General features: G+C 44.2%; 1 protein-coding gene across 1 annotated transcript in view; it reads left to right on the top strand.

Annotated features, from left to right (window-relative positions):
- Positions 1–4,324: 4,324 nt before the first annotated feature.
- LOC132236674 (uncharacterized) overlaps positions 4,325–14,048 on the top strand; it is a 34,265-nt gene continuing 24,541 nt past the window's right edge. Inside the window, 4 exon segments of the mRNA XM_059699758.1 lie at positions 4,325–4,342; positions 4,656–4,848; positions 6,627–6,754; positions 13,611–13,811. Of these exon segments, the coding sequence (XP_059555741.1) occupies positions 4,325–4,342; positions 4,656–4,848; positions 6,627–6,754; positions 13,611–13,811 (540 nt within the window).

Below are 14,048 nucleotides of genomic sequence, written 5' to 3'. Positions count from 1 at the left end.
ATGTAAAATGGTGCAGTCATTGATGCAAAAGAATATGGTGATTCCTCAAAAGCGTAAAAATAGAATTACCATGTGATCCAGAAATTCCACTTCTGAGTATATATCCAAAAGAATTGAAAGCATGATCTCAAAGAAATATTTGTACCCCGATGTTTATAGAGCATTATTCACAATAGCCAAACGGTAGAAGCAACCCCAGTGTCCACTGAGGGATGAACAAAGATCATATATATATATACACACACAATGGGACGTCATTCAACCTTAAAGAGAAGGGAAAACCTAATACATGCACAACATGGACGAACCTTGAGAACATTATGCTAAGTGAAATAAGCCAGTTACAAGATGACAAACACTATATGATTCCACTTGCAGGTGGTATCTGGAGTCATCTAGCTGAGACGCTAAGTAGCATGGTGGTCCCAGGGTTGGGGAAGGCAAAGGGGGAGTTATTATTTAATGGGACAGAGTTTCAGTTCTGTAAGATAAAAAGAGTTCTGGCGATGGACGGTGGTGATAGGTGCATAACAGTGTGAATGTACTTAACGCCACCCTAACTGTACACCTAAAAGTGGCTCAGATGGTAAATACGTTATGTGTATTTTATCATTTAGAAAATATATATATATATATTTTTTTTAAAGTAGGCCAAATGTTTTTAACCTTTTCTTTATTATTGCTGCCCCCCAAAGAACTCTTTTTAGATACTTTTCCCTGATTATCCTTTTCCAAAGAAATATTAATAGCAGAGATATGCCATATATGTGTACAGTATGTATGCCTATGTTTTATACATTAAAAGAGTAAGATTTTTTTTGCCTTCCAGGAACTACTTTCCACCCTCATTGAGAATGCATGCATTAGGATGTAATGACATGAGATGAGAGTCTATAAGGACAAAACACAGTATTTCTGACTGGTATATGTGAGAATAAATAGTCATCTTTTCTGTCAAAGAACAGTTAAGGCAGCTGCCAGTTTGGCTCATGTGACTTGGCGGCCACCATGTTAGCCACATGACTTGCACCTCCCCTGGGGGCCACCATCTTGAAACGGCAAAGGCCAACTCCTCCCTTTGAATTAGCCAATCGTGAAAGGCTGTGTGCGTGGGCTCCAATCAAGAGTGAGGGACAGGTCACATGCATCAGGATTAAAAGGCCGAGCAGACGCCTGCTCAGTGTGCATGTGCTCCCAGACCATGTGCTGCACATCCTCCTGCAGGAGGAAAGATACTTGCCCTGCTGTCTTGCTCCTGAGTATGTTTTGGGTTCTACGAGGACCCCTGAATTTGGGGACTCGCCTTATTTCTTACAGTATATATTAAAAGTACAAGTTGGGATCATGAGGTAATAGACTAAAAGAAGTCTATATGCAAAAAGTATCAAAAACCATTCATCTATTCATCCATTTTCTTATTTATATACTAGAGGCCCGATACACGAAATTCGTGCAAGAGCCTTGGCCCTGGCCCCTGCCCGCTGCGGCTTTGTCTGGAAGGAAGGATGTCCAGAAGGACATCTGGTTTAATTAGCATATTACGCTTTTATTGTATAGATTTTCTAAGCAATCATTATGTGTTGGGCCCTGTGCCAAACACTAAGGATACAATAATAAACAAAATTAGACATGTTCCTTAACCTCATAGTACTTATAATTCAGTGGGTGAGACAAATATTAGTCAAAAGTCACACAAATAAATGTAAAACAGCAACCTCAGTAAATGCCTCAAAAGAGTGATAACTTGGTGCTGAGGAAGCCAGGAGGAGGTCCCTGTGAAAGTGATGATGAGCTGAGGTTGGAAGATGAAGGCTTTAACCAGGAAAATGGGGAGGGAGACCTTTCCATGGATAGGGACAGGCTGTGCAAAGGACCTATGGCCAAAGGGAGGGAGTATGGCACCCAACAGAACCCTAAAGAAGACATGAATGGCTGGGACACCGCGATCCACATGGAAAATAAAGCAAAATGAAACTAGCCCAAATGTCAATAGTTCCTCAGCCTCGTCACTATTGACATTTTGGGCTTGATAACTCTTTGTTATGGGAGGTTGTCCTAAATATTCTAGGATGTTTAGTGGCATTCCTGGCCTTTAACCACTAGATATCAGTAGCACTTCACCTCAAGTGTGACAGCCAAAAATGTCTCCAGACATGGTCAAATGTCCTCTGGGGAACAAAAATCATATTTGGCTGAGAACCACTGGAGAGAAATAGACTATGTAGGCCCTGTTCAGATGTTTTGCTTTGTTCTGTGAGAAATGGGATACCTTTTAGGGATATTAAAAGGAAGGAGGAGAGACAGTTAAACTGCATTTCTCAAAGATCCTCTACCAGCAGTGAGTACAATGGAGGGGAGGGAAAGCCAGAGGAATGTGGATAGAACAATTAGAAGCTAAACCAGTTTAGATGCTCCTAAACTAATCCTGGTGAGAGATAATAACAGCTTGGACAGGGTGGTGGGCGGTGGGATTGAGAGAAGTAGATGGATTTGAGAGATAGGAAGTAAAATCAACAGAACTTGGCACTAAATTGGACATGCAGGGTGAGGCAGAAAGACACATCAGGAGTGATTCACGCAGAGGAAGTGGATGGGTGGTGCTGCTTACGAAAATGGGGATGCTGGAGATGGCCTAGGTTGGTGGAAGAAGATCACACAATTTGATCATGTTAAATTTGAGGGGCCTTTGAGATGCCCAGGAACAGATGCCAAATAAGTAATTGGATATGTGGGTCTGGAGCTCTAGAAAGTCCGGATTGGAAATATAAATTGGGGAGCAAATGTCTAGGAAAGGTTATCTCAGCTGTCAAAGTGTAATGTCTCTTGAGGAAGGAATATGGGAGGAAAAGATGAGGTCCTAGGACTGGGGCTTGAGTATGGCCGCTATTTAATGACATGATAGAGAAAAATACACCTCAAGCACCAGAGAAGGGACGGCTGGAAAGTTGGCGAGATCAAGGAAAATGTGAAGTCCTGGGAGGCCAGGAAGAGCGTGAGTCAAGAAGCAGGAAGTGCTAAATTGTGTCAGATGCTCCTGAGAGATTATGTAAGTTAAGAAGGAAGCCTGCTGGATGTGCAAAAAAAGTCATTGTTGGTCGTGGTAAAAGGGGTTTGGGTGGCTTGATGGAGATAGGCCCCAGATGGGAATGGGGGAGGAGTAGAAGGTAAGGGAATGGAGACAGTGAGTATAGAGAACATCTTAGGAGGTTGGACCATGAGGAGGAAAGTCATAAGATGGAACCTGGGGAAGGATGTGAGGGTTTAAAATGAGAGGGACATGAGCATGTCAATTGGAAAATATCTGGTTGAGTGGAGTTGGATATCCAAGAAGGAGAAGGGATGCTTCAGAGGGGGGAGGGCTGGGAAGAGAAAGACCTTGGAGAAGGGGAGGAGAATCGTCCACTATAGTGCAGGAAGAAGCAGGAGAGGAGGGTGTGAATGTAGTGTGTGTGTGTGTGTGTGTGTGTGTGTGTGTGTGTGTGTAGAGGTGGAGGGGCTTCTGCTGAGATTTAGGGAGGCTGGGCATGGGGGAGAGGAGTGAATTCAGAGGCTTGAGAAGAATGGAGAAGTTTGAAGTTATGAGATTATCATTAGAATGAATCTCAGAAAGCAACAGGTTCTCAGTCATCTAAGAAAAATAAAATTATGATGGGAATCCTCAAATTACTTATAATGTTAGTTTCCTAAGGCCACCATAACAATGCACTACAAAGTGGGTGGCTCACAACTGGGCGAGAAATTTGCTCCCTCACAGTTCTGGAGGTGACAAGCCTCAAGTCACCAGGGTCAGCCCCTGAGGAGGCCCAGAAGTTCCTTCCTTGGCTCTTCCGGCTCCTGGGATTTGCCAGCAATCCTGGGGGCCCTTGGCATTCCGTGGCCTGTAGATGCAGCACTAAAACCTCTGCCTCCGTCTTCATGTGGCCTTTTCTCCTATGCGGTTGTCTCCAAAGTTTTGTCCTTTTGTAAGGACACCAGTCATTGGATGAGGGCGCATCCTAATCCAGTATGACCTCGTCTTAACTTGTGTACATCTGTACGTCTTAACTTGTGTACATCTCTACTTCCAAATAAGGTGACATTCACAGGTTTCAGATAGACATGTATTTGGGGGGGACACTATTCAAGCCAGTGTATTACTAAGGCATGAGATTATTTTAATGCATTTTAGAAGTATTTAGAAGATGAAAACAAAGATATCTTTAGCAGCTAACATTTATAGGTCTCACGTGTCTCCTAGGCACCGTGTCACATACTCCTGACAACAACTGTTGTAGTGTCTCTACTGTTCCCACGTTACAGGTGAGGAAACAGAGGCTAAGGGCAGATGAATGACTTCATCAAGGTGAGATCCTGGCATTGTGGACTCGGGCATTGTGACTTCAGAGACCACCTTCAAAGCTCGGTTGGCTCTGTTGCCTTTTCCCAGGGAATCCTAAATTAATCAGAACACTTCCTCAGCTATTTATCTACATCAGAAACTTCCCTTTTCTGCCAACATACTTTGCTAATATCTTTTTCTCTACATACAGCTCTTGATTCGTCAGCATGTCTATAGCTCTGTGCAGGGGAGAAGAAGTCTACTGTTTGCCATTTGGGCTGGAAAAATACAGCTCTCCCTTTTCCACTAACTTCCAGGCTTGGCTTTGTTTACGCAGGTCCATGGCACCCAATTCATGGAGTTCTCAGAAGTGGAGAACCAGGATGACTACTATAGCACCGAAGCTGGCTACGTCCACACCCAGGACCAGCAAGGGGTGCATGTCATGTATGACGAGGCCTTGAGTGACCTGAAGGAACTAGAGGCAGAACTGCTGCTGGTGGCCAGCCATTACATTGAGAAAGAAAAAGGTCAGAAATCAGATTTGAAAAAATCAACCAACCAAACAAACAAAAAACACTAAGGGGCTTAATTTAACAACCCCCATCTCAAAATATAAATGCAATGATTCAATAAGCACATACACCTTCCCAACACACACCCGCATTAGAAAAGACAGGGCTCTGTGTCAGCCTAAGTGCCCCTCTTGTTGGAGACTGACTACTCTCTCAGGGTTTGGTTATAATTCTTACTGTTGTTTAGATTCGTTGCCCAGTGACATTTCTGCATCACCCAGTGGGTGCAGAGAATGTCATGCAGGGCCCTGAGGGAAGCAAAGGAAGCCATGAAATCAATTTTTTTTTCTAAGTAACAAAAACAGTGTGATTGGCCTTGGGAAACTGCAGTTAGAAGCAGGGACATCCCTGGGTTCATAACAGAAAACCACTAGATGCGAGAAGATCTGGCTCAGAAGATGCCAGACAAGCCCCAGAGGGAGAAACCATCACTCAGGGTAATTGAATAACCGTTAGTCTGTATTCGCTCTTCCTTCTGGCACTACTCAAATGTATCCAATTTTAGAATAGGCGCGGTAAGAATATTTCTTTTGAATATAACAGCATTAGCATTACATTGGCAAAGAACTTAAGAGTTTCTAGATATATTGCAATACCTAAAGGAAAGATAGCAAGGGTTTATGCTATTTTGTAATATATTAGACTATAATTAAAGACCATTCATATTCACATTGTTATAAAATCCTGCTTGAGGACTGTTTGACAATTAACCTTTCAGATCCTAGGCAGAATTAATTCACTATTGGCTTGAGCTCTCTGTCCTATCTTTGCCACCGACCATCTGGGATCTGACTCGGGAAGCAGCAATGGCATCCACCATTCCAGGGCATTTGATTTCAACTCTTAACCTTTTTTCTTTACTGGTTATCCTACATATGAATGCATCACTTTTGTCGATAATAATTTATAATACCATGCAACTATTTCCAGCTGCTAAGAATTTAATTGAATTGAAACACGTAGTAGTCATTTAGCTCCATGAAAATCTTTTAGCAGAGCTAATTGGTATACAGTCATTCATGGTGATGATTTCCATGATTTTCCAACTGCTGCTAGGAAAACTCCTGATCAAAGCCTTTCTCTTGTGTTCAGTAGCCATCATAAACCTGATAATTATTGAATTCAAACTTTAGCCCCTGAAAAGCTCTTACTGCTAAATATTTCATTCTGAAATCGATCACTTAAAAATTTAAAGCAATAATGCTGATAATGAAAACTAACATTAATATATTGGACAAATATTTCTGCTGAATAATGACAATGATTACATTTATTTATATAGGTTAATGATTAATGTAATTAAATAATATCTTGGAAACTTCTCTGAAAATTTTGACTTGGCTAACATCAATTGAAGTAGCAGGTGGAACTGGGTTTGTTTTTAAACCACCAGGAACCTGGTTTTAGAAAAGAAAAAAATTATGTTTTGCCTTTAAATTGCAGGTTTGAGAATATTTTAGTAAAGGTTTTATGTTAATTGAATTTGGTTGTATTTCCAAAATTAGTCTTTAAAACTGAAATTGGAAAGGCAAAACAAGAATCCCTGTTGACTAAGTCAACAAGTATGAACTTTGGGCTTTGTCTTTGCTGATGGCTCCTTAATGATTTAGAAACCAGTTGCCATTCCGTTTTCTTTCCTAAAACGGAGCTGATAATCCGAGGGCGCATTTCTAATAGGAACAGCTTCATGGAGAGAGGTCTGGCTCTGGTCATTGTCATCACTTCTCTTCCAGGTCACAAAGAGGGCAGCAAGTCAAATGCTGGCCAGGTCTGGGGATGGGCCCATGCAGGAGTGGACAGATTTGCTGTGCTGTGTGACCTGTGGACTTGGGAGGCAGCCCTTCTAGAAAACAAGCGCCAGGTATTCTTGCCTAGAAAACAAACTTTGGTTAAGTAAACATTCTTACAAAACTCAATACTTTTAAAAACTCAGTGGGTCTTTTCTGACAGCTCCCTTTTAAGTGAGAGTGAGAGATGACTCCATGCATATTCCTTGTCCTGTCAGGACAGCCCTCAGTCTACTAAACACAGACAGACTGATGACCTTTTGTGGCCTGCAGAAGTGTATGCCCCATGTGGGTGCATGAGAGCAGGGGGTAAGGCGTGCTGAGTGCAACAAGTTACAGGGTAAATTTAAAGCAGTAAGACAGTGAGTTACTAAGTCACCATCCTGTCGTTAATGGTTCATATCCCAGTAATAAATGACAAACTGCTCTTTAGTGCATGTTGTTGCCCTTTTGATAATCTCTAACTGTTGGGAGTTTATTCATCAAACATTAAGTATTGACTCTGCACCAGGTACAGTTCCAGGCACTGGGAACATATAGACACAAGAGAATATTTATAAGGAATTTGTAGCCTGTAAACATTGATCTGATCTCTAGGCAAAATTATAACCCAGTGGCACATGCAAGAGCCTTAGGGACCCCAGTGGAAGGGGGATCTGCCCTATGGGGGGCTGCCAGAGTAAAGGAAATGTTCCCAAGTCTTCCCAGGGGAATAGGTGTTTCACCTGGTTACTAACAGGTGCATAAGGTATTGTCAGTCAGAGAAGGAAATATCCCTAAGCAAAGGAAACAGCATTCTCAATGTTGGGGCGGTCTCAAATGGGGGAGGGAGGAGTCTGAAGAGGGGCAGGAAGACTGCTCTGGCTCAGAGGCAAAGGGGTGCTGGGAAACAAGGTGAACCTGTGTTTTGGGTGCAGCCTGGGAAGGGCCTGCTGATCCATGCTTCATTTAGAGTTTATCTTATAAGCAAGGAAAGCCGTCGGTGAGTTTCAGCAGGGGAGAAACACGGTCACAGCTTTGTTTTCATGTGGTAGCTGTGTGGTGTCAGTGCGGAGGACGGCGGAATGGAAAGCGCCTGGGGAAAGAAGTGCAGGTATTGCAACAGGTACCTGAGCGTCAGGAGGGTGTAGCCGTGGGACTAGGAAGGAGGAGCAGGCTGAGAGCTCTTTGGGGAAGTGGAGAGGGCAGTGGGAGCTGGAGGGAGAGAGTAAGGATGGAGCTGAAATGACCTCCTCAGGGTCGGGGAGGCGGCTATCAACTGGCACAGCCACAGCCGGGCCCGTTGGGGGGAATAACACTGAGTCTGGGGTGCAAGGCCTGTGGGAGACTGTTCTGAAGCCGGGCGTGGATGTTTGGTGGGTGCTTGTCGTTTTGAAACTCAGGAGCAGGTCTGAGCTGAGGTAGGAATGTGGAAGTTGGACCACAGTAATGAGTCGAAATGACTAAAGCCAGAGATGTCTGAAGTGGGCCCCTGGGTCACCCCTTCAAGGGTAAAGTCATGGCAAAAGAATTCATGAGAGGAACCAAGAGTAGCCAAAGAGACTGGAGAGAAATGGAAGGAATCGTGTTATGAAAGTCAACGGGAAAGATGTGTCTTAATTAGAAGAAGATAGCCACTAGTGTGGAGTGCAGTGAAACATCAGAAAGATGGCTCCTAAAGCCAGCCATAGGAGGTCATGGCCAGCTCTGCAGGCTCTCCGAAGATTTACGGGGTGGGAGCCAGGATACAGTATGATGTGGTCAGACAGGGGAAGTGGAAATGTTTTCTTGGAATTGTTTTTCTGGTATTAGATGGTTTACCATTTCATCTACTCTCTGGTGTGTTACTCATGGAGATGTAGGTCACCCAATTAAAAACAACAAAACTAGCTGAGCTTAAAGGGTGCAAACCCTGGGCTTTGAACGCGGTTCCTCTTTTTGAAGATAACTGGCCTTTAGAGTTTGCATCTGCAACCTTGATCAGCCAGTTAGAACCGTAAGATCAACTGAGTAAATGAGGGATTTAGGCTCAGAGTATAGTAACCGGAAAGGCCACATTAATTGTAAATAAGACAGACTCCTCAAACTCGACAAGTGTATTCATCCAGACAGGAGTTTTAAAGAAACCATTTTAACTTAAAACAATCACTGCTCATTCCTTTCTACCCTGAGAATAAGTTCCCCGTAGAAACTGAGCTGTCTGTGCCAAAACTGTAACACGGGGCCTTCTAAGTCAGAAATCCTGTCGAAAGAGCCTATTTTGAATGGATAAACCGGACTTTTATCTGGAGTGTGATTGGTTTTCCCCAGCATTGGTTCTGCTGCCAAGTTTCCTCAGCTGGTTTTGATTGTTAAATTACTGGAATCACTAGAATGTTAAGAATTGCTCGAACACAGTGGGTTGTCTTAAATTTTTAAAGTGACCATATTATGTATAAATGCTCATAACATCAGAGCTGGTGTGAATTTAGGTTGATTAAGGGACTCTTAGAGGAGCCAGATATCCGAAGTGCCAGCTCCTGAGTGATACTTGTACCAACTGCTAAGTCTCTCCACAGCCACCAGAGGACACATTTTCAGTTGAATTTGTGTTTGGAGCACTTTAAAAAAAAAAAATCTGTTGACAGGCTGCATCTAGCATTGGTTTTCTGTTTTGCACTTTCATTTGACCTGAAATACTAATATTTAATTTTTTTTTAAATCCCAGAAATAGAGAAAAGTTTGAGTTAAAAATAATATAGCCCTGGCCGGTTTGACTCAGTGGATAGAGCGCAGACTGAAGGGTCTTGGGTTCAATTCCCAGCAGGGGCACATACCTGAGGTGCAGGCTCAATCCCCAGCCCGGGCCAGGGTACATGAGGGAGGCAACCAATCAACATGTCTCTCTCACATCAGTGTTTCTCACTCACTCTGTCTCTCCCCCTCCCTTCCCCTCTCTCTAAAAAAATCAATGGAAACATATCCCTGAGGTGAGGATTAACAAATAATAATAAATAATAACAAATAATAATAATATAAACAAAGTAAGTTTTGAGATGATTCATTTTGGCTATTTTTCTATTTTCTCCAATATTCTATGCCTACCACCAGTGTGTACCTGAGAGTTGGCCTCTGACACACACGGGTGACATTTGAGAGGCTAGGAAGACTTCTTAGACAAATACCAGCCCAGAGTTTAAATGGAAGTGGGCCAGTTAGCAAACAGGTAATAAAGAGAACCTGTGAGGTGGAAAGATCACCGTCCTACCCCTGGGGAAAAAATTCATGATAAAATTATGCGAGCATCCATCCGAGAACGTCTCGAGATTGGAGCCAAAGCTTCAGAAGGCCTTGCCAGTTTAAAAAGAGCGCCATGTGCTCCTTCTCAACAACTAGGGCTGCAGGGAAAATAGGACACTGTTTGGGACGTACTTAACTGAAAAAAATATTCATTGTTTATCAGAAATTAAAATTTAACTAGATAACCTGCATCCTTATTTGCTAAGTCTGTCAATCCTATTAGCAACAAAAGTAAGTGTGGCCGTTTAGCTCCGGCCTCTGCAACCTGGTATCACCAGATTTGGAATCACTGGCAAGAAGGAGGGAGGCAAAGGGGAAGGGGAGATATAGGGAACATCTGCAATAGAGTCAGCAATAAAAAAATAAATAAATATAAAAGCGCCCTCCCCTTAAACTTCTCCTGCCAAAGTACCAAACAATCGGGCTCTTTGAACAAAAACAGGTCAGGGCAATACAAATGCAACAAACTAGCTCCTGGGATTGCCTTGGCCCAGCAAAATGGTTCAAGTTAGTCCAGAATGATTTAGAGAAGTAATTGTTTCATTCCTACTCTCCCCCTGGACCCGTGGTCGGCAAACTGCGGCTCAGGAGCCACATGCGGCTCTTTGGCCCCTTGAGTGTGGCTCTTCCTAAGCCTTAGGAGTACCCTAATTAAGTTAATAACAATGTACCTACCTATATACTTTCAGTTTAAAAAATTTGGCTCTCCAAAGAGATTTCAATCGTTGTACTGTTGATATTTGGCTCTGTTGACTAAAGAGTTTGCTGACCACTGACCTAGACTATTCCAGGTGGTACCCTTCTTACACCAACTAGTCACTCCTTCTGCTTTGTCTTCTGCTACTTAATAATTGAAAGTTACTCTAGCCGAACCGGTTTGGCTCAGTGGATAGAGCATCAGCCTGCGGACTGAAGGGTCCCAGGTTCGATTCCGGTCAGGGGCATGTACCTTGGTTGCGGGCACATCCCCACTGGGGGGGCGTGAAGGAGGCAGCTGATCCATCTCTCTCATGGATGTTTCTGACTCTCTATCCCTCTCCCTTCTTCTCTGTAAAAAAAGTCAATAAAAATATATTTACAAAAAAAAGAAAAGAAAGAAAGTTACTCCAGAGTAGAACTCTGGGGACAAAAGGAGATCATTTAGCTCTCCCTGCAGGGCCAGGGCATCTCCACCTTCCGTCATTTCAGCTCTGAGGTCTTGGAGTGTCTATGGAGCATTCTGTCCTGAGCTTTTAGCCTCCTTTGGTTGACCCAAAGTCCCTTAGGCCAATGTTTCCCAAAGGAGTGCTTGCAAAACCATATGCTACATAAAGTGCCCCAGGCTCTCCCTCCTTGAGCCTTAGCATTGAGACCCTCAGGTACTGAACGTCTATCAAAAAGGCATTGATTCCTACTCTCCTATTAATCTTCAAATGTTCACCTCCCTTGGGAGCCTCGGAAGCCAGGATTGGCAAAATGGAGACATTCCTGGCTATTCCTACACCGTGGTCCCGTTATCTCCCATTTGCCTTCTGTGCTGTTGCCTCCTGTGTTCAAGCAGTGCTAACACCTTCTCTGTTCTTTCTGGTTTTGCATTCTTAGCTATGGGGGCCACACCATGAGAGGGGCTCTTTATCTCCTTTTAGGAAATGCCTTCGGTTTTTAAGAAGAGGGCTGACTTCAGGCCTGAAACCACCAGGAAAACCAGCACCCAGGGAAACAATGCCTATCTTTCTCCACTGCATCTCCCAGTGTGCAGGCTGTCGGGCTGGTAGAAACTGCAGCCTCAGCAGTTCCCTCCTTGCTGGCCATTCAGTGCCCACCCTGGGCCAGCCTGTGTCTTCGGTGATAGTGCTACCACAGGAGCCGAGACCTCAGGAGAGGGAACCTCCCTGAGAGGAGCTAGTCACAGAAGGCTTTCCGAAGGGACAGCTGTTGCGGAAACTCTGGGGGAGGATATGTTGGATTCGTGTGGCAGAGGAAAGGAATCCGTTCCATTTTAAGACCAGTGGGGATGATAGTTCGGAAGCTTCCAGTCCGAGCCAATTTACCCATCAGGCCATATAGACTGGGTGTTTAGGACCTAATTGCTTTTCAGGGAACATTGCAAATGTTTGAGATCTGAGAAAAAACACACAATAGCACATACATTACTCCAAAGTAAGAAAAGAAAATACAAAATAGACGTCAATAAATGCTTCATTACGTGTCTGTAAAATGTAGGAACGTGGTCAACGGAGCACTTATGAAGTTCTCATTACATCTGCAAACACTTGATGGGTCAGACTTTCTCACTTCATAAGAATCCCCAGGTACATACTGTCCGGAAATCATAGCCAGTCATTATTAAATGTGTTACTCATGGCCAAATATTTTGAAGAGCAAAATAATACATGTCACTTAACATTTTTACAGAAAAAAAAATGTTATTGGGATGTGAGGACATTTTAATATATTTAATATGTTGTTATAATGTGAGACAAGGTCTCTAAAAGTGAGAGCGTCTACGGCCAATGAAGATTTTAAAACGACTCTAAAATAATAAGTACATTGTTCAGAACTGCTTCCTTACCTTGCCCTTAGGTTCCTGTTTTGGATTCCAGCCCAGTGAACTCTGAAGAGCTTTTGCTGATTAGCACCATGACTGATCACACACAAATAGAATTTACACACAGAACAGAAATTCCTTAAGCTCACAGACAAATGTAAAAGCAAAATCAAGAGTATCTGGCCTGGCTGGCATGGCTCAGTGGTTGAGCATCGACCTAAGAACCAGGGAGTCACAGTTCGATTCCTGGTCAGGGCACATGCCCAGGTTTTGGGCTCCATCCCCAGTGTGGGGAGTGCAGGAAGCAGCCATTCAATGATTCTCTCTCATCATTGATGTTTCTATCTCTCTCTCCCTCTCCCTTTCTTTCTGAAATCAATAAAAATCTAATTTAAAAAAATAGAGCATCTGAATTCCCATAGGAAGAACACCCTTCAACCGTGCGTGTGTGGGAGCTCTTTGGTTTCTAGGGGAGGCTGTGACTCCACCAGGAAAGGAGTTAGCTCCCTGGATGCCTTTGAGAGTTCTGCACCCGGGCCCCTCCTGGTGGAGCCCGGTCTGGGAGAAATGTCTTTGCATTTGGGGGCACTTTCACCCTCCGCCTTCCATTCTACCACACCCCCATCATTCCTACATAGGTGAACGTTGGGAAGACCATTAAAGAGAAGGAGTCGGAAATGGGGCTGAGGATGTAGAACTGGGGAGGAGGCCGCCTGCCTACATGCATTTGGTGATGGAGTGAAAGGGGGCGAGGAATGGGTCTGTGAAGAAAGGTGTGGAAGATACATATATTTAATCACCTCTAATAATTATAAGCTCCAATCACAGTGCATTCAGGGTCTCTCCCCCCCCCCACCCACCCCCCCACCCCCGCCCATTTTATCTGGGGAGAGCAGGGAAAAGGGGACAGAGGCAAAGCGAGTATTCTTTCCCTTGCCCTCCCTGACCTCCCTGTGGGTTTACTAATTGCCCTGAGGTGCATGGGTCTGCAGCTGCCTGCACCAGCCCAGTACCCAGAGGTTCAGCACTGTCTCTCTCCTGCGGGTGCCCAGGGTCTTTCCAATGCATGGAGTGCTGGTGCCTCGCCTCTCCTTGCTGGGCCCTAGGACTGCCTGCTGTTCCCTGACTATCAGCCTTATTTGCAGCTTCTCGACTGTTACTTTGAAGCCTACCAGCACACGCTGGACCCCGAGGAGAGGTTTGCCTTAGCACAAGTGATCACTGACATCATGTACAGGGGCCCCAGGTTTGATCTCAGCCACCCTTACTTCATTAAGGCCTACCGAGATGAATGCACCTGCCTGAGGCTTCACCAGCAGCTACTGAGGGGCATCCTCAACCAGCACGTGAGTACAGCGTCCTTAAAAACATTACCCGTGTGCCCTGCCCTGGCTGGGTGGCTCGGTTGGTTGGAGCATGGCCAATGCACCAAGGGGTCACGGGTTCGATTCCTAGTCAGGGTATACACCCAGGTTGCCAAGTCAATCCCTGGTCGGGGTACATACGGGAGGCAACTAACTGATGTTTCTCTCTCCCTATCCCTTCCTCTCTCTCTAAAATCAATTTAAAAGTAACAAAAATTA

This window comes from Myotis daubentonii, chromosome 6, assembly GCF_963259705.1.
Source record: "Myotis daubentonii chromosome 6, mMyoDau2.1, whole genome shotgun sequence".
NCBI lineage: Eukaryota > Metazoa > Chordata > Mammalia > Chiroptera > Vespertilionidae > Myotis > Myotis daubentonii.
This window is presented reverse-complemented; position numbering and strand designations above follow the sequence as displayed.